The sequence below is a fragment of the Mesocricetus auratus genome, unplaced genomic scaffold (assembly GCF_017639785.1).
Source record: "Mesocricetus auratus isolate SY011 unplaced genomic scaffold, BCM_Maur_2.0 Super-Scaffold_100027, whole genome shotgun sequence".
Classification (NCBI taxonomy): Eukaryota; Metazoa; Chordata; class Mammalia; order Rodentia; family Cricetidae; genus Mesocricetus; species Mesocricetus auratus.
The window spans coordinates 24,515,208-24,543,184 of record NW_024429208.1 but is presented as its reverse complement, the minus strand read 5'-3'; the positions used below and the strand labels follow the sequence as shown (position 1 = coordinate 24,543,184).

Sequence of the window (27,977 nt, the reverse complement as noted above, 5' to 3'; positions counted from 1 at the left end):
TGGGGTAGCATATAAATCCCAGAGCATGAGTTTGTTTCCGTGGTATGCAGAGTACGGCATCATGACCACGTATTGCGTCTTCAGATCTGTGAAAAGGTTGAACTACCTAGAGTTGGGCTCTGTCCTCTAAGCCATGGAGGGAAAGTCTTTTGTAACTTCCATATTATACATATTAAAGACTGCAGGAAGTAGAGATGAACTAGCTCACGTGGCTATGTGTCGCATCCCCAGCACACACATAAACCACCTAGTGTTGATTACCTCTGTGAGCTCCTCTCACTGACTACCGTCCATGTGTGCAGCAGATTAACCGAATTAACCTTTACATCTGATCGATAGCTACCTTGTTAGAGTCTGGACAGTTTTATCAAGCACTTTTATAAAGCGCCTACCCTTTAGCCCAGTGATCTTTCTCCATGAGTTTAGATGAAAATTATAATTTATGACTACATATATAATGGTGCTGATATAAAAAAATAAATTGGAAAAAACTCAGGAGGGCTGAGTTTGGTGTTTGACCCATGAAAGAGTAGACTGGACCAGTTACTTTAAATCTGTGCAATGAAGTTCAATGCCATTCTTAATACAATGTATATGATAGAGATGTTATAGCACCAAAAATGCTCATAATGGGTTCTTTATTCAATGAACTAAAGTTATATGACTCTATACTGGGAAAATGTTTATGCTTTCACATGTTGTGAACTTTAGGTATTTCGGGTAGACTTTTAGTCTTGTTTCTCCACCAAGGAAATTTCTAACTATTATATCCTCAAAGTTAGAAGCAAAAATCCTGGCCAGCCTGGTCTACAGAGCAAGTTCCAAGACAGCAGAGATTACACAGAGAAACCCTGTCTCAAAAAAATCTTATTTTATTGCTTCAAACTATATAAAAATGGAGAAGTATTTGTGTATATACACATGGCAGGCGCTCTACTGACTAAACCATCTCCCAGCCCAGAAATGAGATTTTTTTTAATGATATGATGCTGTGTCACATTATGTGGTTTGGTTCCCCTTAAGTGTGGTTAATGAAAATACAGCTGTATGGTCATAACAAGCATATTCAAGAAATAATCTAATTTACTATTGGTGGCCATATTAAATTACTAATTGCTAAGAACCTAAAACTTGTGGTATAGTCAAAAAGTTGGGACGCATTTTTAATTATAATTCTAGCACAACCCAAAGAAAGAGCTTTAGTTTAAGCTTTATTTCATATCAGTATTTTTCTATAAAAAACTATAGTCTGGATGGGTTTATGTTTTATTTAGCTTTATTCTTATTATTCTTTATTCTTTCTTACTCCCTTATGTCTTAGAGGTGTCAGACAACATACACTAAGAAGTTTTGTCAGAGAGAGAAGGTAGCAATGACTTCTCAATAACATATTAAAGAATACTATGAGTGACCAAGTTTTGAATGTAGAAAAGTCCTTTTAATTCCTCATGTTGCAAGTTTCTTTTTAAACTTAAACTGAATAAGGTTCTAGAGCAGTGGTTCTCACCCTTCCTAAAGCTGCAACCCTTTAATACAATTCCTCATGTTGTGGTGATCCCCAACCATAACATTATTTTGTTGCTACCTCGTAACTGTAATTTTTGCTACTGTTATGAATCGTAATGTAGATATCTGATATGCAGGATATCTGATGTGGGACCTTCCCAAGTGATCACGACCCACAGGCTGAGAACCACTACTCTAGAAGAAAGTACTTGATGACAAAGGACTGCCTAGACAGAAGCTCTAGAAAATACCACAATTCAAACTCCTGCCTTAGGCTTCAGGGCATCAAAGTTCCATGGTGTGTCTTCTCCTTCATCCTTGTGCGTAGCCCCACGATCCCGAAGCTCTTAGAGGGTGAGCAGTCGTGAAAGCCTAGCAGACAGGCTGGAGCTAGGACAACCCCTGAGTCACACACAGGTTTTTCCTCTGTGTGGGTCTGCAGCACCACGAGCTCTTCCTCCCAGAGGCAGCAAGTCACGGTGCCATTGGCCACCTGCTGAAGGCCACCACTGTTCATACTGTTGAAGCTGCTTCACCTCCTAAATACATAGGTCCGCTCTAATGCTGCCATCTTCTTGGGCGGTAATGGTGCTATGAATGACCATATGCAGAGCCATCTGGACTCTTCCAGTCCTCAGAGGGAAGGTAGCTGAGCTGGGAAGACCAGCGAGAAGCAGTGGCGGACAAAGCTGACGGGAGCTTGCGTCACTGAGGAAAGCCCTCTCCAACTATGTGCTGGGCAGGTCCTGTCCAGACTCTCAGGAGCTGCACATGTCCTTTTCCCAGCTGTGTCTGGTGTGGTGACCAGACCCGAGTCTCTGTCTTTACTTTTCTCAGCCTCTATTCCTAAAATCCCTCCAATGCCTCCATTCCAGAGCCTTGAAAGCCCAAAAAGACAGGGCATTCTGGATTCTGGCAGGACTTGCCTTGGGCTCCTGAGCATGATGAACTTTCTGTGCAGTTCAGATAGCAGGACCACGTGTGGTGAAGCATACCTGTAATCTCTGCCCTAGGAGGCTGAGGCAGGAGGATTGCAAGTTTGAGACCACTCTGAGTCCAGTCTGGGATACAAAGCGGGTCCCTGCCTCAAGACTGCATCTTCACATAAGAACAAGGGATGGTGCAGATATCTGGCCATTTGGGAAAAAAAAAAAAAAGAAACAGGTTGTTTTGTTTTGTTTGCTCTTTAAGTGTAAGGCCCTCTTCAGCTTCCAGGCAGCCTGGCTCACTGCCATTGAGGAGCAACCTGAGTTGTTTGTGGAGAAAGATGCTCCCTATGGCAGAGCCTAACTCAGCACCAGGGACAGAGCAGAGAGGAGCCCACAGGCTGTCTAAGGCACTGACTGGGCGGAGAACGTTAGCCCTTATGCTTGTTATGACCGGTGGTTGAGAAAGATGCCCTTTAGTAGAAGGTGGGTCCTGTGAGAATCTGACAGCCCGCTAACCTGTGGGAGAATTGCATTGCAAGTTAATCACCATGTGAAAGCAGTCCCAGTTTCCAAGTAGGGCTTGAGCACTACCCCTTACAGCAAGGCGTCCACAGTAGGGAACCTCATCACTGCGCTGATCCTTACAGCAGTGCGTGGGTGACCTCATCACTGCGCTGGCCCTTACAGCAGTGCCTGGGTGACCTCATCACTGCGCTGGCCCTTACAACAGTGCCTGCATGACCTCATCACTGCGTAGGTGACATCATCACTGCGCTGGCCCTTACAGCAGTGCCTGGGTGACCTCATCACTGCGTTGGCCCTTACAACAGTACCTGGGTGACCTCATCACTGCGTAGGTGACATCATCACTGCGCTGGCCCTTACAGCAGTGCCTGCGTGACCTCATCACTGAGCTGGCCCTTACAGCAGTGCCTGCATGACCTCATCACTGCGCTGGCCCTTACAACAAACAGTACATCCACAGTAGGTGACCTGATCACTGTGCTCACCCTTACAGCAGTGCATTTATAATAGGTGACCTCATCACTGTGCTTAGCATGGAAGCTAGCCTCCAGGACTAGGACAGGTCAGCTGAATCACTTAGTTTCCCTACACTGGCCACCTTTGCCTGAATATGACCCTGCAGGTGACAACCCTAGACTCGGAACCTTCTGGGAAAGAGTGTAACTCTGCTGTGTCCATTTGCCTCTGAAGCTCTTGGGCCATCCTTTCCATGGCCGCTTCTGTCTCTCCCTGAGGCTGCTTCCTTACTCCCTAAGCGGCACTAGGACAGCACAGTCCCAAACACTCATCGATGCTGTACTTGGAGGGCTGGTGACTCTTAGATGCTGTGACACTGGAACCCAGGCGTCCTCCCGGCACCACTAGTAATACAGCCACTGGCCCTTCAGGTTAGATGACTAGGAACCAACCCAGTGAGATCTGATCCAGCACCTGGCTCTTCCACGGGTTGCTGAGGCTTTAGCAGAACCCAGATGAGTTCTCGAAAAGTTCACTTCCCTTGCTTCCAAGGCTTGGAAAGGACCAGGTGACTCCTTCAGGTGCCTGTCCTCTTTCTCTCTGGGTAGAGGAAAGCTGGGGTGTTATTCAGGGACATAGTTTCGAAGCCCTGCAGGCATTGCAGAGAGATAGCAGCAACCCTGCTGGTGCCCTCAACACCCCCAGCAGACCCCCCCCCCACAGGTCCCTTCTAACCTCCACCCCAGAGCCCTCTCAGGGCTGCTTTTGAGGAAAACAAAACAAAAAAGCCCAGTGGATTTTCAGAGTACCTATGAAGCTTTCTCTGCCAGAAGTAAAATCAGACTAAAACAAGCCAGCCAAGGTCAATGAAAAGAAAATCCATCTGCTGCTGCCTAATTGCTTTTGATATGATTCTGAGGATATTTGTATTTTGGAGAGCATTCTTCGGAAGCCGAGCTATCCCGAGGCAGTGCTGAACCACAGCTGTGGTCACTTGACGAGGAATGCTTCCTACTCCTAAAGGACAGAGAGAGTTCCTGCAGGCATCCTCCACCTAATACCTGAAACATCCAGAAAAGCTAGTCTCAAAGCCAGGAATGGTGGTGCTTGTTAGGAGTCCAGCACTCCTGAGGCAGAGAGAGTCAGTGGATACTGAAGTTCAAGGCCAGCCTGCCGTGACAGCATGTTCCGAGTCAGCTTACATTAGAAAAAAAAATAAACAAAAAGAAAATCTAATCCAGGTTTTGCTCTATAGCCCTGGCTGGTCTGTTCTGCTAATGTAGACCACTCTGGGCTTGAACTCACAATGATCTGCTTGCCTCCATCTCCCAAGGGCTGGGATTCTAAATGTGTACCCTACACCAACTCTATTTATTTATTTGTGTGTGTGTGTGTGTGTGTGTGTGTGTGTGTGTGTGTGTCACATGTATGTAAATGATCGTGGAGGTCAGAAGATGTCAAATTCCCTGGAGTTAGAGGTATTTGTAAACTGCCTGATATGGGTGCTGGGAACCAAACTCAGGTCCTCAAGTCTCCTCCCCAAAGCCCTACAGAAGCAAGACACCAGGGCATCGTAAAATAACCTAGCCCATTATTTTGAAGAAAAAAAGAGAGAGAAAGAGACAGAGAAAAGAAAAGTCTTGCTCCAGAAAGCATATCAGTTCCATAAGTCACTGCATTTAGAATGTTGACTTCTGAGAGGCGGCGGCCATTTAAGGTGCTTCACTGTAGACCGTTGGGATTCTGAAGACCCAGAGGCAAGCCAGAGTCCTGGGAGAGACGGGCTAATGGCCCTGTGACTTTGCATTTAGCCAGGTGAGGAAGCGGGCGTCTGTTTATTTCTCTAGCAAACGAAACTGTGTTAGATTGTAAGACCTGTGCAGTAGATTTGGGCTCTACATAAGAAATTTAATTAATACAGTGAACAGAGCTTGGGTCTCAAAAGTGGTAACTTCCGATTTAAATAATCAGAAGCCGTCTGATCAGCCGTTGGAAGAAAGCAGCGAGGCGGACCACTGACTGAATGGAAGGCTGATGGTCAGAGGTTTCCACGACTCAGAATCCTCAGCTACTGCCCATCAGTTGCCTCGTTACATCTTACAGCACCCGTTATAAACACAAAAGATGTGTGTGGGCAATAGCACATTGGCTGGAGAACCAAGTAAACTGAAAATCAAATTGCTTAGAGTGCAGCCTGTTCCTTTGTTCATCTTCCCATCAGGACGTGGCGCACCTCTCCCAGAGTCTCACGGTGCCTGTGGGTGTGTGTGCGCACAGCCAGGCCTAACCTGCTGAGCAGCGTGTCTCCGGGTTATCTCGCTGAGATGAGCGCCTTGTAGGGGCTGGCACAGCACTAGCTCTCGGTTGGTCGGTCTGTCTGTTTTCAGGTCAGAACATCTCAGCGTAGAAAGAATGTGCTGCTCCCAGTGGGTGAGCGGCTCTGTGTTCTGACTAGGTCTGAGACACAGAGGCCTGGAGTCAGTGAGGGTCTCAGTCCAATTCCAGGTCTGGCCCGAGCCAGCTGTGGGATTGTCACCGACACACTTAACCGCTTTGAGCTTAGTTTATTCCTCTGGGTGTGTGTTTGTTGTTGTTCTTGTTGTTTGGTTTTTTGTTTTATCTCAACATTTTGTGACGTTCTTATATTTCAAGCAGGAAAGTGACTACCTTTATAATAAAAATATCTAGCCATTTTATCATTTTGCTTCAATGCCAAAGGAGGCTCACTTTTGTCCCCACCACCTGATACTGAAAATACTTCTAAAGAGAAGAAATAATGTGTGTGACCCAACACATCCAAACTTTGCTCCTGGGGTTGACTGCATGGGCAGCCATGTGTAGCCTGCTCGGATTCTAAGAATCTCATAGGATTAGCCAAAGCAGCATTTGGGGGAGGAAACGACATAAGAGGTATAAGAAAATGATTATAAAAGAAAAACAGTATTTAGAACTGTACTCAGAGTAGCAGCCAGTGCCCCTCCTTGCTAGTACTAAGAGGAAGTCCAGGTGGTGCCTGTGTCCCAGTTCCTCAACTCTGATCTACTGGGCTCCAGGTGACAGAACACTGTAAGCAGATGCTCTGCAGGGAGCCTCTGGCGGCTGTGACAGGCCATGACTCCAGAGGGCATTTAGTGGTACTTTAACTTGTCCAGTCCTTTCTCATGTGTCCATCATACATATGCTTACATGTGTGTATGTGTGCACATACAGAGTCTTGGAGATCATTCTGAGAGGTAGGAAGAGAGATGACCATGGCTTGTGGTTTACTACAAATGTGAATCATCCAGCATGGTGGGAAGCCACATGCCCCGGAACAGACTGAAGTACAGGATGCTTTGGAGAATGTCACTATCAGCTCGAGTGACCTGGTTTTTGAATGGTGATCCTAACATGCTTTTCCGGTTCCCGTGCAGTTTGGTAAAGTTCTCAGCAGTGTCTTTACATCTCCACCTATCTTTCAGCCCTTGACTTAATTACTTCCTGGCCTCTCTGGGGCTGGGTGTCCTCTACAGAAGTTTTTGCACTGTGAGAGGAAGTTCAGAAGCGCTTGGAGGGGTTGACCCTGTGACAAAGAAGCAGTTCCAGTTCATGAATCAGGGTTAAAGTAGCCAAAAACTGGTTTCAAACGCCTCCTGGAACCCATCAGTAGTGACTTTGTCATTCTGGGTCAACTGTCCTTCAGCTGTTGGAGTGAGAATGTATGAATCATATTTCTTGAAAAAACGCCAGAGGAAAGTGCTTTGATGTTTATCCGGGGTTAGGCATGATCCCAGCATTCAGATATAAGTGGTCTAATCTGAAACCTTGCCTCACTTCCTGTATTCCCTAACCACAGACCGCAGGTCGCTGGCCTTGGCAGAGGGGTCAGAGGCCAGCAGGGCATCACAAACAGCTCCTGCTTTGCTCAGATTTTATTCACCTTGACCAAACCGGGGTGAAGCTCATGGTCTTCCACCAGCAGCCACTCTCGGAGAGCTAGCCCAGTGCCACTGCTTGCCCTGGTTATCAAAACCACCTTCATCCAATCTTTCACAGTACACAGCAGAGCAAATCTGCACCCACCCCCAGCAGCCCGCAGCCTGGCCCACTCTCAGTGCCTGCACACCCCGAACGATCATTTTTGGGGCTTGGGGTTTTTTTTGTGTGTTTTATTTTTTTTAATTTCATGTATATGTGTGTTTTGCCTGTTTGTATGTCTGTGCACCATATGCAAGCCTGGTGCTGGCAGAGGCTAGAGGAGGAATTCAGATCCCCCTGGAACTGGATCATATGGATACAGAAAACTCAGGTCCACTCCAAGAACAGCCAGTGCTCTTAACCGATGAACCATCTCTCCAGTCCTCTGTATCTTGTTTTGCTCTTTAAACCTTCAAGATTGTAGGTACAAAATCCACCAATAAATAGATGAAATTATCTATTTTAAGACTTGGCCCAAGCTGGGCATGGTGGTTCCTGCCTTTAATCCCAGCAGAGGCAGGTGGAGCTATGTAAATTTGAGGCCATCCTGGTCTACATACTGAGTTTCAGGTCAGCCAGGATTAGACAAACCAGGTCAGTGGTGGCACATGCCTTTAATCCCAGCATTCAGGTGGCATAGGTGGGCAGTCAGGACTACGCAAAGATTCCCTGTCTCAAAAAACAAATGAAAGAAAGAAAAGTGCAAATAAACATCTAAAACTCAAATTCTGTAAGTGGTGTCCTTCTCAGCCCTTGTAGTTGTAGCCTAAAGAAGAGCAGGTATGGACCAGAGATGCTGGTGACCTGGGGAGGCTGAGGCAAGAGGACCAAGAAACAGAAAAGGAATAAATCTCTTGGATGCCAGCATCAAGTGAAGCAGACAGCTGGAAGCTGAGAGGCCCAGGGTTCCCATGGCAACTGAAGCCAGGCACTTTCTAGCCAGCTGACTGGCTGAAAGGAGAATTGGCACCCAGGGAATACTGCTTTTGACAGACTCACAATGGGGTCACCCAGGAAGTTCTGCTAGACAGACTCACAATGGGGTCACCCAGGAAGTTCTGCTAGACAGACTCACAATGGGGTCACCCAGGAAGTTCTGCTAGACAGACTCACAATGGGGTCACCCAGGAAGTTCTGCTAGACAGACTCACAATGGGGTCACCCAGGAAGTTCTGCTAGACAGACTCACAATGGGGTCACCCAGGAAGTTCTGCTAGACAGACTCACAATGAGGTCACCCAGGAAGTTCTGCTAGACAGACTCACAATGGGGTCACCCAGGAAGTTCTGCTAGACAGACTCACAGTGGGGTCACCCAGGAAGTTGTGCAATTGATGGACTCACAGGGGAGTTTGGACTCATTGGCTATGTGTGATCCACACGTTCATCAGGCTTGCATCTTAGTTTGTGTATAGTCCTTACGTTTTATGGGTTTGGCTTCTTAGTAAAAATGATGATAACTGAAAACTTCTTTAGGGCCATTAGGACAGAACACTTAGTTTGGTTTATTGTCTAAAGCTCTGTAAATTGGGAGCACAAAAGGAAGGGAGGGAGTGAATATCTTGGTTTTCTTTACCAGAACACTTAATAGCATGAAGGAGAACAGCCATTAATTTATGTTTCATTACGACACATGAAGTGTATTAATTGTGTTTGGATTGGTTCCGGAACACTGAAGACTGATGGAGGAGCTTTGACCACTCACCCAAGGGAGCGGATGTTTCAAGCGTTGTGTATTTTTATCTTTTTTTTTTTTAAGCTTTAACATTTAAGGATGCTCCACTTAGTAATTTGTGTATGCAGCTGGCATGTTGGAGTGGGGGCTGAATGGCTTCCAGAATGCCTTTCTGCCCTGTCAGAGAGCAGTGACAATGGATAAACACGTGGACGGGAACAACTTGAAACCCTCACAGCAAAGCGACCTGCATAGAACCGTGCAGACCCTTAGAGAAGCAGAGAGGAAAGCTGGCTTGTTTAAACGCAGGAGCAAAGGTCGAAGCTGACATTCTTGCACTGCAGCAGTATGTCTCATCGTAGACAGGCTTTCTCCACTCGGGAAATTATCAAAACAACGTGCTGTACGCGCTCAGTAACAACCAAAAAGCGGGGAAGAGTATCATACAGCTGACGGTGTGACGCTTCAAAAGGCGAAGCTGAAGTATTTAGGAAAGGGCTCAGAGGCAGGAGAGGTGGCTCAGTGGTTAAGATCACTGGCTGCTCGTGCAGAGGACCCAGGTTTGATTCCCAGCACCCACGTGGTGGCTCACAACCAGCTGTTAACTCCAGTCCCAGGGGATCCTGCGGCCTCTTCTGACCTCCACAGGCACTGCACACATGTTTTTTACAGACATACATACAGGCAAAACACCTGTACATAATAACATGATCATTTTTAAAAAAAAGCGTAAAGAGGGTTGAAACACAAGAACAGACAACTGCTGTCTTTACTGGCCACAAAATCCTCTTGGAGTTTCGAGGAGTGAACCCTTAAGCTAGATAATGTCACACTCTATGCTTGGATTATCGCTTTAGTGCTAAGCCATTTTCCTGAAGTGACTCATGTTTTGACCCATGTATTCTTTCATTTCCCCCCCCCCTTTGCTCCTTTTTCTCCTTGCAGCTCCTCAGAGAAATTTTGAAATTGCTTTCAAGATGTTTGACTTGAATGGAGATGGAGAAGTAGACATGGAGGAGTTTGAGCAGGCAAGTTCCGCTGGCTTCCTTAGTGTGCTCAGCAGTGGGGAGTGAGCAGTGAGTGCGGGGCCCGCTGAGAGCTGTGGCGGCCGCAGCCTTAGCTAAGAAAGCTCTCGCATGTGGAGGCTGCTCTCGCTAGTCCTCAAAACAAACCCTTCTCAAAGATTGAACAGATTCCCCATATTTTCTTATTGTACACCAACTTCCTATCCCGTAAGTCATACTAAAATATTTAGGTGTCAAGAATTTGCAGATAGGGCTGGAGAGATGGCTCGGTGGTTAAGAGCACTGAATTCCTAGCACCCACATGGTGGCTCCTCACCATCTGTAACTCTGGTCTAGGGGACCCCAAGGCCCTCTTCTGGCCTCCCTGGCTCCCAGTCACACATGTGGTACACCAGCGTGCATGCAGGCCAAACACCCATACATATAAAATTATTTAAAACAAAAGAATTCTTATACAGCATATCTAGAGACTATATTGAAAAGTGTGAGGTGTTGAAACCTACTGAGATTATGTTATTGTGAGGATGCCCTGCTTGTATGAGAGGTTGTGCACCCCACCTCACCCCAAAACAAATCCTCTTTTTCTGAAGCCAGGTTCATGAAAGTGTCAGGCTTCCTGAGTCAGAACCCTGGTTCTCCTCCTTCCTGCCACTCCTCAGTCTCTTTATCTGTGAAATGGGGATAATAGGACACAGGTCCTAAGATTGTTGTGCATTTGTAACTTTTCTGTGTTTCACAGTAACAGTGAGTCTCAGGGTGGTGATATGATTCTGTTGCAGGTTCAGAGCATCATTCGCTCCCAAACCAGCATGGGCATGCGTCACAGAGATCGTCCCACTACAGGCAACACCCTCAAGTCTGGCTTATGTTCGGCCCTCACAACCTACTTTTTTGGAGCGGATCTCAAAGGGAAACTCACCATCAAAAACTTCCTGGAATTTCAGCGTAAACTTCAGCATGATGTTCTGAAGCTGGAGGTAGGTGTGGCCTGTGCTCGCACTTGTCTTCAGTCTCTTTCCAGCCATGAAAACTGTTGGGTCCGAGCCTTAAGGTTGATCTGTGAGCCAGGAGCAGATGGGAAATGACATAATCTGCAGGAGTTGTCATGGAGTAGAATGGTTCTAGGACTAAAACAAAAAGGAAAAGATCATAAATCTTAGTTGTCTTTGGATTTCCCATTTAAGAAGAAATCTGGGGATCAGAGCAGTCCTACCCCTCAGCATGTTTCCCAGTTTTATGCTTGTTACACGGAAGGCACAGAATGTAGAGGAGAGGGAATGATAAATAGCCCTTCTATGAACGTTTGCAGAGGTGGTGACAGCTGGAAACACAGACTCAGAATGAAGACCTCTGTGCTCCGAAGTGCAGAAGTGTCTCACTGTGTTTGGAGATTTGCAAGCTCATTTTTCCATCAAATGTAGTCAGTCATGCTGTTCAGGCCCCAGACACCCCACCACAAGAGTGTTAATGTCTTCACAGTATGTCTTGACCAAGTGGGTTTAGGGAATGTCTTCACAGTATGTCTTCACCAAGTGGGTTTAGGGTTTGGGGCTATTGATTCTATTCAGAGCATTCATCACATACCTGCTATATATGCTTTTGTTTAGTGACAGAAAAGTCCTAATTTTTAAAATTTCTTTACAACTTCCTTTTCCCAACATAAGCCCTACTTTAATATTATTGAAATTTCTTTTTTTAAAGATTTATTTATTATGTATACGGTGTTCTGTCTGCATGTGTGCCTGCACCAGATCTTATTACAGATGGTTGTGAGCCATCATGTGGGTGCTGGGAATTGAATTCAGGACCTCTGGAAGAGCAGCCAGTGCTCTTAACCTCTGAGCCATCTCTCCAGCCACATTGAAATTTCAAAACATCAAATAATGTAATGAAAAGCACATGAAAAGAACGGTACTGCTTCATTTTAAACCCTGTTTCTTCTCTGCACTCTGATTTTCCCATTACTCTGATTTCCCATCCCCACTTGACTCAGTTATGAGGCTAATTCCAATTATCTTTTTTAAAAATGCTGTCTGATACTCAGGATCTGGGAGAAAAAAAAAGATGAATAAAATGTTAGGTCTAGCTTTAAAATTTGTTATTGTATTAATGTTTAAGTGGTCTAATGAATAGTCATTGCTGGCCATGATGCACACCTGTAACCCCAGCACTTAGGGAACTGAGGCAGGAGGATTGCCATGAATCTGAGGCCAGCCCAGGCTAGCTGATGAGTTCCAGACCTGATTGGGCTACATTGTGAGACCCTACCTCAAAAACACAACAAAACATCAAACCGGCCTTAGTAAGGAGCTCCTGTAATTCTAGCCCTCAGGAGGTAGAGACAGGAAGACCAGAAACTCAAGGCACCTTCAGCTACATAGAAAGGTGAAGGTCATCCCGCTACATGGGGCCCTGGAATAGATTTCTGCATTTACCCAGGACTTCTTATGGAGGCCTGCAATGACTACACATGCTGCACCTGCGTTAGTTAAAGGTACACAGAGCGGCGGCAGAGCTGTTCTAACCCATGCTAACTCCCTTGCACTGCTGAAAAACGCACAGGGCTGAGAAAGCATTAGGAGAAAGAGTGGTAGATTTCAAAGGCTCTTCTACACCACATGCAGAAGAACACGTCAGTCTATAAACCACTGAAAAGATGGTAACAATGGAAGTGAAGCAATTACATACTCAGTTCTCATTAACCAGAAAATCCATCATAGTACCCCAGTTTTTAAATTCCCATTTCTATTTATTTTTATTTGTGGGGGCATATAGGAGTTGATGATTTTCTTTCAAAACACCATGTATATATCCCAGGGCTCTAACTCAGGTCATCAGGCTTAGTGGCAAGAGTCTTTACACTCTGAGCCATTTCTCCAGCCCATAATATTCTAATTAGGTGCCATTTTGTCTTTATTTATTTATTCATTTTTGAGGCAAGGTCTCACCATATAATTTTGACTGGCCTTCCTGGAACTCACTCTGTAGACCAAGCTGGCCTCAATCACCACGATCCTCCTGCCTCTGCCTCTGCCTCCCCAGTGCAGGCATTAAAGGTGTGTGGCACCATGCCCAGCAACATTTTGCTTTCTTTAGTCATACAAAGAGGACTGTCTTCCAAAAAGCCTCAGTACTCTGGCTTTTGCCACTCACCTTACTACAGTAAACTTTCAGATAATGGAATTTAAAATGGAATGTCTCAGAATGGTACAAACTAGTCATTTAAGCCTTAGGACTCAACTTTGTGTAAATGCTCCTGTTGACACAGTTTGAGCATCTGTTATCCAAATGTTTGGCAACAATGGTGTTTTGGACTTTTACTTCTCTTTTTGGATCTTGGAATATTTGCATGTGTGTAATGAGATATCTTAGGGTGGAATTTTACATTGAACTGTGTATTTTTATCTAATATATATACTAAAGATGCTACAATTATATATAGTTTATGTGTGCATATTATGTATATAAATATATGCATCATGCTGTGCCTTCATGGAATTTGTATTCTCAATGGAATATTTCAGTCTATTCCTCATATAGAAGAAAGTAGTAGACCCTGTCCAAAAATTTTTATATAAAACTTTTATGTTCTAGACTTTACATCCTATATCTAAATCCCTGGAATGCACACCAGAATGATCTTTACAAGCATCATAACATCTGGCAGTGTAAATAGCTTGATTTCTTAACTTCATAATTATAATTTAACACAGAGTACAGATCCATAAAATGCAATCACAGGATAAAGCTCAAAGTATGCCCGTATTTTACACAAACTTGAAAGCACAATATGGAGTCAACCCAGAGAGCAGAGCAGGTAGCCCCCGGACCACAATTTACCTGGACATTCCTAGAAACAAAAGCAGGTGTATAAAGAGACAGAGCACAGAACTCCAGACTTTCATCCTGGGACTTGATAGAACTGAAAACCCACTAATATAATATGTCAGTTAGCAATCAGATAAAAACATACAGGAAAACCAGGCAGTAGTAGTACATGCTTTTAACCTAGCGCTTGGGAGGCAGAGGCAAGTAGATCTCTGAGCTCAAGGCCAGCCTGGTCTACAGAGTGAGTTCTAGGACAGCCAGGGCTACACAGAGAAACCCTATCTCAAGAAAGAAAACAGACAAATACAGAAAAGATGAGGATTTCATGCATGCATCCTACATATAAACATGACAGAAATGCTATCTGTGGTACTTGTTCTCATGCCCCCAGTTGTCTTTGACATTGGTTTAGGATTATTTGTAGGCTTTGGGCCAGGAAATGCCAAGACAGTTCCTATTTTCTAGTTAGAAGGTCCTCATATGAGGGAGCCAATAGATGGTTTTTATTGGGGGGATCCCGTATTAATATTGAGTAAGTGCTGTGTCAATAGTTGTTCACCCTGAATCCATTCTTTGCACATGATGACATGGACTAGTGACTGCAGACCTCTGTTTCCACAGCTCTCTTTCAAGCTTTCTGCCGGCAGTGCTGTGTCTACCTAGATAGATATGCATCCCTTTGAGTAAGTGTAACTAGCAGACAGACCGTTGGCTCCAGCTCTAATGAGACCTTTGTTAAAACTTCACTTCCACACCTTCCTGACTGTGATATGTGATAAATTCGTTATTCTCTCGGAGTCTGGCTACTCATTCATAAAATGGTTAAATGAGTCAGTGTTTTGTTGTGGGGCTGAATCGTGTCTCACAAAGTTCATATGCTGTAGCCTAGTACGGTTTGGATTTGAAATGTCTCCGTAAGTTAATATTTTAGATGCTTGGTCCCCAGCTTGTGGCACTAGTCTGAAGGCCATCAGCCTTTGAGACAGAGCCTGACTGGTAGATGTAGGCCCCCAGGAGCAAGCCTTGGAAGGTTTTCCCACCTCTGGTTCCAGCCTGACGTGCTCTGCTTCCTGACCTGGCCCATGTGAGCAGACCCACCTCGGGCTTTGACTGCCACTGGCAGAGAAGTTCTCCACACTGTGCCTCCCCACCATGAGGAAGGGAAAAGTCCCTGAAACCATGAACCCACAGCTTTTCTCTCTCAAGTGGTTTCTGTTAGGTTATTTAGTCGCCATGATGGAAAAGGTAACACAGGACCTTAACACTGGGTGTCTCAGAACACAGCTGCACTCAGGGTCAGGGCCAGAACAAGTAATTAAGTTCAAAGAAGGCCATTGGATGGGGTCCAGATTCATCCAACGTGTGCCTTCTTAAGAAAAGAAGTGGACATACCAAGAGACACCAGGGCACACGTCCACAAAGGGGCAGTCGTGGAGAAGGACTCTGGGCAGCCATCTACAGACCTAGAGTCCTGCAGCGGGGGACAGCGCCATTTAGACCTTCCAGAGCTGTGAGGAAATGCACTTCCATTATTTAAGCCACCCAGTTACAGAGGTTTGTCTGGGCAGCCCTGTCACACTAGTGCAGGGCTGTATTCCCGGCAGCGCCTAGCAAGCGCTGTGCCTTAGGTGTCTGCCAGGGTGTCTGTGTTGTTCTGTGTGTGTGCTCCGCTTACCAGTGGCCTCAGACAGGTCCTAGGCAGCAGCATGAATCATCCCAATGAAGACTGAAAGGCTTTTTTTTTTTATTTTGAAACCATTTTCTGAGAAGACATCTGGAAATGGCAGTGATTTTTGTTTTCATGGAACACTTTTAATTTCCCTTTTCAAAGCTTGGGTGATTTCTCCCTTCACTGAGCATGAAATAAGATCTCGTCATCACACTAAGAGGCAAGTGGAAATGATTAATAAATCTCAACACCTTTGGTATGGGCTTTATAATGCCATCGTTCTTTCTGTCTCTTACTAGTTTATTTCACGGCTTATCTCCTTTAAAACTTGAGATCAAGGAGATCTATGGTTCCATTTAACTGGTCTTTTCTGCCTTTTTCCTCAAAAGAGCAGTTTTGAAAGTTAAGTTGCCTTTTTCCTCAAAAGAGCAGTTTTGAAAGTTAAGTAAGTTTGATCACCGCTCTGCTTTTCTAGATGGGTGGGAGAATGAGTCGCCTGTGAGTGTGGTACTAAACGTCTGCCCTGGTCCAGGCACTTTGCGTATATTAACTTGTTTTGAGACAGGTTCTCTCTGTGTATCCTTGGCTAGTCTGGAACTCCAGAGATGTCTGTGCTGCTGCTTCCTGAGTACTGGGATTAAAACCATGCACTGCTGTGCCCAGCTGACAGTTTTTAATTCTCACCAACTCTACCAGAGTTGGTAGCTATAACCATACCATAGGTGTAGAAACTGAACCTTGAAGAGGTGAAAGTCACAGCTGTCTTGTGGTAGAGTCAGGATTCGGGATTCCAAGCCAGGTACATTCCGCGCTTACTTTCAGACTGAGCTATTTCTGCTCATGACTTGATTTTTATTTATTTTTTTCTCTCAGTCTATGATAAGGTCTTATGGGACTCAAAACAGTTTGGATTTTAGGGGTAGAAAAAGACCAAAGTTCTATTATTCTGCCTTCTCTGGCCATCCATTTTCCTGGCTCTCTGCTACCTGGTACCACTCTTAGGACCGGGAAGAAATACCTTGTTGTCTACTGTTTGTAAGCTGTGACCCAACCTAGCTATGCAATCATGAGAAATAGTTAGCTCTTAAATTCTGATGGCATTTGTTTCACCCTACCCTACCCCCTTCTCTATTCAAGATCAACACCAAGGGTCTGGAGAGATGGCTCAGTGGTTAAGAGCACTGGCTGCTCTTCCAGAGACCCAGGCTTAATCCCCAGCAACCACACATGGTAGCTCACAACTGCCATATCTTAGCTCCAGTTCCAGGGGATCTGATACCCTCTTCTAGCCTCAACAAAACAAACGGTTCAGTGATATACCTGCAACCAAAACACCCATCACATAAAATAAAGTTTAATTTAAAAAGAGAGAGAGAACAACAGCAACAAAAACATGGTTTGAAAGAAGTGATGTAAGAATACAACGTTGCTATTTTTAAAACTCTTTTTAGGTTAAGAATTCTATCTAAGGCTACCAGAAATTAGTGAGTTGAGTTCCTTGGAGACGGGTGCCAAGTCTAATTCAAGTTAATATATTCATTGATTTCTTGAAGACTATAGCAAGAAAGTCGTCAATCAGAATGAAAGAAAATTCTTTGAAAGATTATGGTTAATTTTAATTTGGGGGAAAGGAGCTGTCATGTCAAAGAGAAGTAAAAACTAATTTATACAAGAATAAAGAATGTAACTAGAATCTACAACAAAGAAACTAAGAAATAAGTTGGGGGTCTTTATGGATATTGTGTAGCCAACCAACCACACTGTGGTGCCTCAGGAAGCATACGCTTCAGTTACCTGCAGATAAATTAGGTACAAGTCAAAGAACAATGACTGTCTTGTGTTTCTGGTCTTCAAAAAATACTGACATTAACTACACTTGTTCAATAAGGAAAAAAATAAAAGTGGGCCATAAAAATATGCTAATTATTCACAACTGTCAAGAGAAACAGAGAGGGCCAGCAAAATGGCCTGGGGAGTCAAGACACCTGTGATCTGAGTTCAACTCCCAGAACCACGTAAAGGTAGGAGAGAACTGACTCTACAATGCTGTCCTCCGATCACCACACATGTGCCATGGCAGATGGGGCTCCGCACACTCATCAGGTACATACATCATTCACACACAGATACATACACAGCATACATACAGCCATAATAAATAAATGTTAAAAGTAAGATTAGCAGAAATGAGAGTTAATTTGAATTTATTGTTGAGATAAGATAGATAGATAGATAGATAGATAGATAGATACATACATACATACATACATACATACATACATACATACTCACTCACTCTCCTGCTACCCTAAGAGATCTGGAGATTAAACTCAGGCTTGGTGGCAAGTGTGTCTACATACCAAGCTGTCTTGCTGGCCTGTTGCTGTTGCTGCTGCTGTTGTTGTTTTCAATGCTGGGACCTAACCCAAAGTCTGGCCCAGGCATGCAAGTACTCTACCCCTGTGCTATGTCCTAGCACAGTAATTTCAGGTAAAGAGCACTTTTTTTTTTCTTTTTCGTTCTTTTCGAGACAGGCTTTTTCTGTGTAAAAGCCCTGACTGTCCTGGAACTCTGTAGACCAGGCTGGCCAGAGATCCACCTGCTTCTGCCTCCCTAGTGCTGGGATATAAGGCATGTGCCACCATGCCTGGCAAAAAGCATTTTTAAAACATCAAAGTGCCTAAGGAGAGCCTAGAATCATATTTAAATCCATCAAAGTATACTTCTATGTACCCATCTTCCGCTCTGCTGATATCATTGCCTACAAGAGACAGACTAACACAAAGGCAAAGTGGTTATGGAAAAGGAGACCAAAGCAAGAAGGCTTTCCACCAGGTACCTCTTGGAACTAGAATGTTCTTGGTAGTCCTCGCAGTCTAGATTTGTGTTGCTTCTTGATTTTTGTCCATTTGTTTTCTGGAAGAAATGACTCCAGGTATGAACTCTGTGTAAGGGTTGACTCTTTTTTATTTTTTACTTTGGCTTTTTGAGACAGGACTTCTCAGTATATCCCTGGCTGGCCTGATACACATTATGTAGACCAAGCTGGCCTCAAACTTGTGCTGATTCTCCAAGCTCTGCCTTGCCTTCAAATACTAGCCTGTAAGCATGTGCCATCAGGCCTGGACCATGATATCAGGTCTAAAGTTGACACTTTTTTAATGATTTATTTATTTAATGTGCATTGGTGTTTTCCCTGCATGTATGTCTGTGTGAGAATATCAGATCCTCTGAATTGATGCTACAGACAGTTGTGAGCTGCCATGTGGGTGATGGGAATTGAACCAGGGTCTTCTGGAAGAGCAGCCAGTGTTCCTAACCTCTGAACCATCTCTCCAGCCCCCCAGAGGTGACTCTTAATTACATGCAAGAAAACAAAATGGAGTTTCTTCAGGATTGCTTTCTCTGTGACTCCTTTGCTTTTACAAAGCAGAATATAAGTAATGGTCAATTTATAGTTTCTTATTCCGTTCTTGGTTTTAGCTTGAATTATTCAATAAAAGGTACTTCTTTAAGTATTTATAACTTTAACAAGAAGCAAAGTATACATTTAAAGGTTTGGGGTTTTTTGTTTTTGTTGTGTTAAGACAATAATAGTAGCAGTCTCCTCTCATAAAATATAACTTTTATATTTAGTTATAAAAGTACAGGTCTTTACTAATAAAGACCTGCTTTATTCTTGCAGAGTGTTGAGAGAAGACCTAAGCAAGCATCCCCCTAAATGTAAAAAAGAGAACTGTGTTGCTTTCCCTAGAAACTGGGATAGTAACAAAGCATTACAGACTGTAGGGCAGGGGCTGGAGAGGTGACTTGGGGATAGGAGCACTGGCTGCTCTTCCAAGGGTCTGGGTTCAATTTCCAGTATCCACAGGGTACCTCACAACCACCCTAAACCTAGCTCTCGGGGATCCAATGCCCTCTTCTGGCTTCCATGGATAGCAGGCAAACACATGGTGCACAGACATAATGCAGGCAAAACACCCATACACATAATATTAAAATGCAAAAGCAAAGTGCAGGAAAATAGGAAAATCAAAATTCCAATATGTCTTCGTCCTAGGAAACTCTTTTTGCCACTTATATGATTATTCCAAACTTACATATATGCACATGTATATACTCACATGTGTGTGCAGCTTTATCTTTTTCTCATTCAAACTCTTTATTTTGCTGTCTCGTTCCTTAAATCTAGAGTACTCTGCACAAAAAAGAAAAAAAATCAACAAATTAGATCAGTAGCATAATCCATGCTTGCTACAGAGCCAGAAGATTTTTGTTACTGTTGTTGTTCTTTGGGGTGTTTTGTTTGTTTGGTTTTTGATACAAGATCTCACTGTGTAGCTTTGGCTATCCTGGAACTATAGGTACACAAGGCTAGCCTAAAACTCATAGAGACCCATACCCAGCTCTGGAGCCTAGTATTTTAAAGAACTGATCACTGCTTGAAAAATAGTTCATCCCAGTGGTGGCGCATGTCTTTAACCCCAGCACTTGGTAGGCAGAGGCAGGAAGGCAAGGAGCTCAGGATCATCCCTCAGCTGTGCACCAAATTTGAGGCTAACCTGGACTACATAAGAGCCTGTCTCAAAAAACGAGTATTATCTATCTTTATAGATAATAGAATAATAATTTTCCATAACGGTTTTTATTTTTTGATTATTTTGTAGGGGTGGGAGAATCTGGGGGTAGCAGAGTCTCTCTGTGTTGTCCAGGCCAACATAAACTTCTGGAGTCAGTCATCTTCCTGCCTTGGCCTTCTGAGAAGGCAGAACTATAGGCGTGTGCCACCATGCCTAGCAGTAGACATGGATCTTAAAAGGCCTTAGCCCTTCTAAGTCACATCAATCATTTAAGTACCAAAAACTGTTAAACATCTCATTTTCAGGTAACTGCAATTCTGAAGTCTGTGGTATGGCAGTGATACCTTTAGAATATTTGGCAGTTTCCAGGATTTTTCTGTCATCTGGTATCTTTAATGTTAACATTTTAAATTCATTTTAAACTGGCCACGAGGGAAAAAAATGAAAATCCTAGATAAATGATGAAGACTTGATCTTCCTCCTGGGAAGCATCTCTTGACTGTCATTCAACTGTTTTTCAGTAGAACACATTCCTGCTCAACTCAGGAGCTCATTGCCAGGGTTTTCACAGCTCCTGGGAGCTGGGTGGTGGTGGTGCACACCTTTAATCAGGAGGCGGAGGCAGGGAGATCTCTGAGTTTGAGACCAGCCTGGTCTACAGAGTAAGTTTCAAGACAGGCAGAGCTACACACAGAGAGAAACCCTATTAGGGGAGGGGGGAGAAGTGTGGAAACTGAGGCACAGAGAGGTTAAATAACTTGCCCAGAATCCACACTCACAGAGGGTAGGCCCGAGAGTTGATTCCCAGCAGTCCATCTCTTCCAACTTGAACTAGCCAGCCAGGATCTGCACTCAGTGGTGAAGACAGAAAAAAGTTGCTCTCAGCTTCCAAAGGTAAGACGAATGAACCAGAATTGTGTTTATTCTGAGGCAAGGCCCCACTATGTAGCCAGTTCTCCTAGCCTCAGCCTCCAGAGTCCTGAGATTATGTGTCGGCATGCACCACCACGCCCAGCTCCGGACGTTTTCTCAGGGTCACACAGGGTCACACGTAATCCCCAGTGGCAGAGATAAGTGTCTGACAAGTATGACCCAGGATGTGAACCAGAAGTGTAAATCAGTCTGTGAGGTACCAGGACAGGAGTATGCTTGAGAGTATTTTATGTGTCACCCTTAACTCTGAGATGCATTCTGTCTGAAGAACACGCTGGTTTGTTGTCTTTTGTTCTTTATCCTGGTGTGGAAAGGGTGAGAAGAGGCAGGCAGTGTGGGTAACTCTGGGACCATAGCCAGGAAAGAGTGACGAGAGAATGACCTTTCTTACCAAGTTTGTCCCGGATCAGGCTTGAATTGATGACTCTCCTGGGTGTTCTCCTGTACTCTCAAAGGTGATTCTGCAGAAATACAATAGGGATGTGCAGACAGAAAGACAGACACACACACACACACACACACACACACACACATACACACACACACACAGGAAAATTAGTGGGTAAGATCAATGAAGAGAAACCTGTAGGTTTTCCCAAGATCTTCCTGGGCCTATGGACAAACTAAATTTGGCCTCCTGATCAGCCTTCACTTGGAAGCTTGCTAGGCATGGTGACACAGTCCTGTAATACTGGCAGACAGGAGGGTAAAGTGGGGCAACTCTAGTCTGAGGCTAGCAGGAGCTATACATCCTTTCTAAAGTAAGACAAAATACAAACCATGAGGAAGCCGAAACAAAGCAATGTCTAGGGCATCTGAGTTGGTCATCTCTCTCTGTCTGTCTCTCTGTCTCTCTCTCTGTCTCTCTCTGTCTGTCTGTCTGTCTGTCTGTCTGTCTCTGTCTCTCTCTCTCTGTGTCTCTCTCTGTGTCTCTGTCTGTCTCTCTCTCTCTCTCTCTCTCTCTCACACACACACACACAGAGCAGTCTTCAGCTGCAGATGCCTTTCAGAAGCAACGCCTTTAGGTGTCAAAAGGAAATGCTTAGAAGAAGGACAGCAAGCTTTAACCCCTAGTCTATTGGAGGAGTCTCTGGAGTCTAGACAGTATCTTTGGAGCCAGAGCCAGCCTCGCAGTAACTCATGAATTAATAATGCATTAAGCACACCCCTGTTGACTTGATGCTCTGAGCCAATGCCACGTTAGAGGGTCGTATCATCTTCTGAGTTCAGCTAATGGCATAGAAACGGATGTTCCTCAAGTCTCCCTCATCTCCCATTACTTCTCTTACGACTGTCTCGCCTGCCTCCACACCCACACTCTCCCGTTCACTTTCTGTCGGTCTACCCCACAGGGCCGTGAATGTCTTTTCTTATTAAAGCTTAGGCTAATGCTTAGAGAGAGAGAAAGATTTGTGGAAGGAAAAGAGACAAGAATGCATCCTGAGGAAATAGAGCGGCTGCAGAGACAGGAGGAAGTGAAGACGGTGCATCCCAGAGAATAAAGCAGAAGACGGCAGCCAGCCATGAGCACTCTGAGTGGGAGCGTGAGCACCTCATCCGTGACGCTCTGTGGTTCAGGAAACACTAAGGCTCCAAAGGGAGGCAGTGTGATTAGATCTGGGTCCCTAGCAAGATGTACTGATACTGTGTGATTAGCAAAGAGAAAAGCCTATTAAATGGCTATGGTGTTTATCCAAGGAGAAATTAATAAGGTAATCTTAGGAAAGAGAGGAAAAAGAAAGGGCTTACTTTGAGAAACCCTAAGTGAAAGGTATTTCTGGATTTGGCGTCTGGTATAGGAGAGAAGAGAAGAGGGGGCAGCTGGGTTCTGAGAAAAATACTGAGTTCTGTTTTGGACATTTTCAGGCTGATGGGTTTTTTGGGTGAGCACGAGACAGGATCTCCCTAAATAGGCTAACCTGGCCTCAAGCTCATGATAGCCTCTTGAGAGCTGAGATTGAGTGTCGCACCTGCTGTGCAGCCTGCTTCCAAGAATGTAGCGAGGTGGTTGGGATAGATGACACAGAGACCGTTCGGTTGCTTTAAGAAAACTTTATGCTTCCCAAGTCAGCTTAGGAGGAGCCTCCAAGTCCCGCTTAGGAGAAGGAAGTCTCTCCAAGAAAAAAACACTTCCCTTTTTTAAGGACTTCTGCCATCCATCTACATACAATTCTTTCCAGACTTCTTACCCTCCTGGCTGGTGGTTTAATCTCCGGCCCCAGAATCGGGGAGACACCGCAGGGGGTACAGGAAGAGGCATCTAGCCGTAGGGGGTGTCAAAGTCATGGTGTTTCAGTGAGCAAGCCCTTATCTGAGCCCTATCAAGAGCTTTATAGCACTGAATTGTTTTCAGTAAACATTATCTCACAGCTGCCTGCTCCCAGGCCAAAGGGGAAGTGGGTTTCTGCTCAAGGTCTGGTGTCCCCACAATTGAGTGCTTGGCTCAGACTGAAGTGCCGATGGGCCATCTCAGTAGGCTTGTCAAGAGGCAGTTGGGCACATGGGCTTGGCATTCTGAGTAAGGATACAGTTGGAGATGTAGATAGAGGATGCCCAGTGTATGGCGTCTGGGATAGGGAGCCCAAACAAGGGTGGTGAGCCTTCCTAAAGAGCAAAAAGGAAGCAAGGGGCAGAATTGCTGATGTGCAGAATGAGGAGGAGGAGCCCGAGAGGGATGGGTCTCCATGAGAGCACCCTTGCGCCCACGGGGAGAGGTGCAGTGCTGGAGTGGAGGCTCGAGACACCTGACAGTGTTGGCCAGGCAGCTGTGAAGAGACAGCTGTGGGGAGCGTGTTCAGCTGCAGCACCGCGTGCTTAGAACAGCTTTCCTTGTTCGTCTGCTCATTGTTCGTCCACTATCCACTCATTTGTGTTAGGTTACTGTTTTTACAAGTTAACATGTGCACACTTTTCAGACTGACCATGCTCACCTCAACCGCTCTCCACCCTCCCTACAAATCTTTGTTGAACTTCCACGCTTCCTCACTTTGTTTTGTGACCCGCCAAGATTAACCAGGGGCCATCTGTGTGACCATGGGTTTGGAGCTTGGCGAACTCAGCACAGGATCCACAACTAAAAACAGGGATTTTTCTCCTCTCCCAGAACTTAGCAATAGCCAGAGGTAAAGGGTAGGGTCCCATGAATATCTGTGGGGCCTGTTGAGGTTTATCTTATTTTGTATGTGAGTATTTGCCCTGCATGTATGTCTATGTATAACATACATGCCTCGTGCCTTTGAAGGCCAGAAGACATCAGATCCCCTAGAGCTGGAGTGAGCTACTATGTGGGTGCTAGAAATTGAACACCGGTCTTTGGGAAGAAGAGCCAATGCTCTTAACCGCTGAGCCATGTCAGTAGCCCTGGCATTGCTTAGTGGTTTTTGAGACCAAGTGTCACTGTGTAGCCCAGGCTTGTCTTAAATTTGTGAAGGTGCAAGAGCCTAAGATAGGCACATGCCACCTATTTCACATTGGTCTCCCCCCAACCCCTGTCCACTGATTCATGAGGCAATAGAAAATCTAACTTGTTCACTCTTTAATCCCCTAGACCATGTTTAGCACAGAATAGGCACATGGTAAGTATTTTACTGTAAATGGAATAACCTATTAGAATAACTGCTATACAATAATAATGCTTGCATTTTTAATACAAATTTTCATTTTACTGGTCCAAATTTTTAATTTTACTTCTGTGACCTTGGAAGCTGTGCTGGCTAGTTTTATGCCAACTTGACATAGACTGGACTTATTTGGGAAGAGGAAACCTTAGTTGAGAAAAAAAGTCCCAACCAGATTGACATGTGGTGAATTTTCTTGATTAATGATTAATGTGGGAGCTCATTGTAGGTGGTGCTACCCCTAGGCTGGTGGTCCTGGGAGCTATTAGAAAACAACCTGAGCAAGCCAGGTAGCAGCATCCCTCTGTAGACTCTGCATCAGTGCCTGCCTCCAGGTTTCTGCCGTGTTTGAGTTCCTGCCCTGACTTCCCCAGATGGTGGACCAGATATCAAACTGTAAACTAAAATAAACCCTTTCCTCCCCAAGTTGCTTTTCAACATGGTGTCTTATCACAGCACCAGAAACCGTGTCTAAGACAGAAGCCTTAATTTGTTGTAGAGAATGGCGACAATGCTGTTTTCCTGGCAGGTGTACAAGCATCTAACAGTGTCCAGCTTCCGTTCCACACTCTCAAGTCTGCGCATCTCTGTGCTGTTAACACTGGCAAAGAGAAGGCTGAGAATATAGCTCAGTGGTAGAGCAGTTGCCTAGCATGTATGAGAATTCCCATCACCAAGGGAAAACAAAAGGCAGAGAGCAATCTGTGAAGTGTCCCACTTGTTTAGTAAAATTACCGTAGCCATCTGGGAGGTAACAGTGATTTTTGTGGTCTCATTCTCTCTGACATTCTCGAGATGCTATTTAGGGTTAATTAATCAATAAGGGCAAGGACTCCATATGCATACATGTATACCTGCATGCGTGTGCACGCGCGCACACACACACACATACACACACACATGAAAAGGTAAATACATTCATTTCATTTAGCAACTGTTATTGTCTAAGGCAATATCAGCAGTGCTGGGGTGCCAGCTCTGCCTCTGGTATCCTCACTAGTAGACGTTCCTGCTTAGACTCATTTCCCACACAGGAAATGAAATGGCTTCACCACCTTACCTCCAAAGACAAAGCACTGCAGCTCCGTATTAGTTAACCATTATTGTATGAGAAATTACCCTAATTAATCCAAAGTCAGTGACTTGCAGCATATATCAGCTAGAAAATTAATGAGGTATATTGAGTTCATTGTGCTGGAAGATAGGAATTGATTGTTGTGCCAGCCTAAAACGGCAAATATATCACAGAACTTCCAAGGGACAGGAGTCCGGAGGCAGTGGAGCTGAGAGCTTGGCTGAGCCGCAGGCTCCTCTTGCAAGTTCACTCACATTGCTGTAGGCAGAAGGCTTCGGTTCCCCGCTCTGGACCTCTTCATAGATTCTGAGGATATGTCTGAGGATATGGCAACTGCCTCTCTCGGGGCTCAGACTGATCCTGGCCCACTGCTGGAGTGGACTGCACAAGCTTAGGAGTATTGGGAGAAGGAGAACACTGGAGGCCATCTTTCTATCTTTTACCCCCTTCCCCAGAGTACAAGGTCGGCTTTAGGAAGTCTGAGCCCAGACCATGCTGCTCCCAGCACTCCTATCTCATGCCCTTGGCCCCATCCCTCCTTTTGCTGGTAGTTTCTCTTCCCAATTGTGATTTCCTTTAAGATGGTTCACAGCCTCTCTGTGGTAGCCAGCACTGTTCAGAATCCACTAACTTTGAATCTAGTGAATAGGGAAGTGTCTTCCTTCACTCCTAGAAGGCAGGTGCCGCTCTGTAGGAGTTGAGCCCTGTACTTCGCTCGCCTCTCTCTATATCCTGCGAAGCCCAGCCTCGTGTGCGTATGATCCAGGCTGCCCACATACTTAAGGCACAGCCTCTTTCTTCTCCAAGAACAAGGTCTCCATTGGCATCCACAAGGAAACTGCCGCTAAGTCTCTGTATTGAGTCTCCCCACTGCTCCTAGGAATGGAGCCTTAGAATAAGCAAGCCCCTGCTATGCTGTGTGCCATGATTTGTGGCCGTCATTTGCGGCACACGTGTTGGGCATTGCAAACAAATGTCATTTCACAGTCAAAGCAATATATGGTATGCAAATGTTTTCATGCTTGTAATTTATTCCCTCGGTTTGAGGAATATATCAAGATTACTTTGCAATTGTAGGGTTTTCTTTCCTGCAATATTTTGCATCCAATTTGGGGAATTCCTACTGTGACACCTTGATGATGCATTTAAAACCCAATAGATTCATTTGTAAGTCCATGTTTAAGGAATTATACTCTCATAATATGTGGAATATGATACAAAATGTTACAAAGAAGTGACATAAAAACATTAGTGTTTCATTTAGTGACAGCCCCAGATGTTTGAATTATTCCTTTGGCCTAGTGAACATCAATTTTTAAGTTACAAGTTACCTATTTGGTTATAGTCTTGTATAATTTCTAGTTATTCATCTAACGGAAACCCTTACCTATCCAGGATACTAACCCAAGAAATTGGAACTAAGTGTGTTGCCCATCAAGCACTCCTGTTGGCATATAAATTTTGTCACCGGGTACCTAGCATCGAGGCTAGATTTTAAATTTTGAGACTGGAGTAATACTGCGGCTCTTCTTGTCAGTTACTAATCTCATCTTCTACTTATTTCAAAGAACCCTCGCAAGCAGCTTCTTTCTTTTCTCTACCAGGAAAGATAGTGAAATCTCTTCTAGATTATCTCCAAGTCTGTCTCAGCGAATCTTGGGGGCGTACACATGGATCTGAATCCTGCTCTGTGATTGACTTTTAATGAATAGCTTCACTGTCTGACAGTTAGGATACCTGAGGGAGCAATCTCTCTGATTTTCCTCACTTCTGTGTGTAACCACAGGTGTGATGTGTGTGTGGTTTTGCATTCAGTTTCTGCCAGAGAAATTAATAAACCATGGAACTGTTTGGTGAGGTGAGTAAGTCCATTTATCTGAACATGCAATCATTAACTGGCCAGAGCTAACCAGATACTATGTATGTTCTGTCAGCTGTGCCCAGGAGCCTGCTCTGCATAGTGAAACAAACCTAAGTTCAGTCTGGAATAAGGGGGCATAGCCTCACTAAAGCAGACTTTAGAGGCCATCCAAAAAGACTCGCCTTCCTCCCCTGGCTTTTCAGTGGTCCCCAGACCCATCTGTTAGAGGACTCCGGGGACAGATCTGAAAGCTCAGTGCGAGTTCCTGGGTTGCCACTGAACTGTGATTACTCTTTGTCCAACCCTAGTGCTGATAGCTTTAAACACTTGAACTGCCTGCCT

General features: G+C 44.7%; 1 protein-coding gene and 1 pseudogene across 4 annotated transcripts in view; one reads left to right on the top strand and one right to left on the bottom strand.

Moving 5' to 3' along the window:
- Window positions 1-27,977, top strand: part of Micu1 (mitochondrial calcium uptake 1) — a 142,013-nt gene that overhangs the window by 63,802 nt on the left and 50,234 nt on the right. For all 4 annotated transcript variants that reach the window (XM_040732566.1, XM_040732565.1, XM_040732564.1 and 1 more), the window contains 2 exons: window positions 9,993-10,075; window positions 10,852-11,049. In XM_040732566.1, the coding sequence (XP_040588500.1) occupies window positions 9,993-10,075; window positions 10,852-11,049 (281 nt within the window). The remainder of the gene's footprint in view (window positions 1-9,992; window positions 10,076-10,851; window positions 11,050-27,977) is intronic.
- LOC121134361 lies at window positions 6,867-7,437 on the bottom strand (annotated as a pseudogene).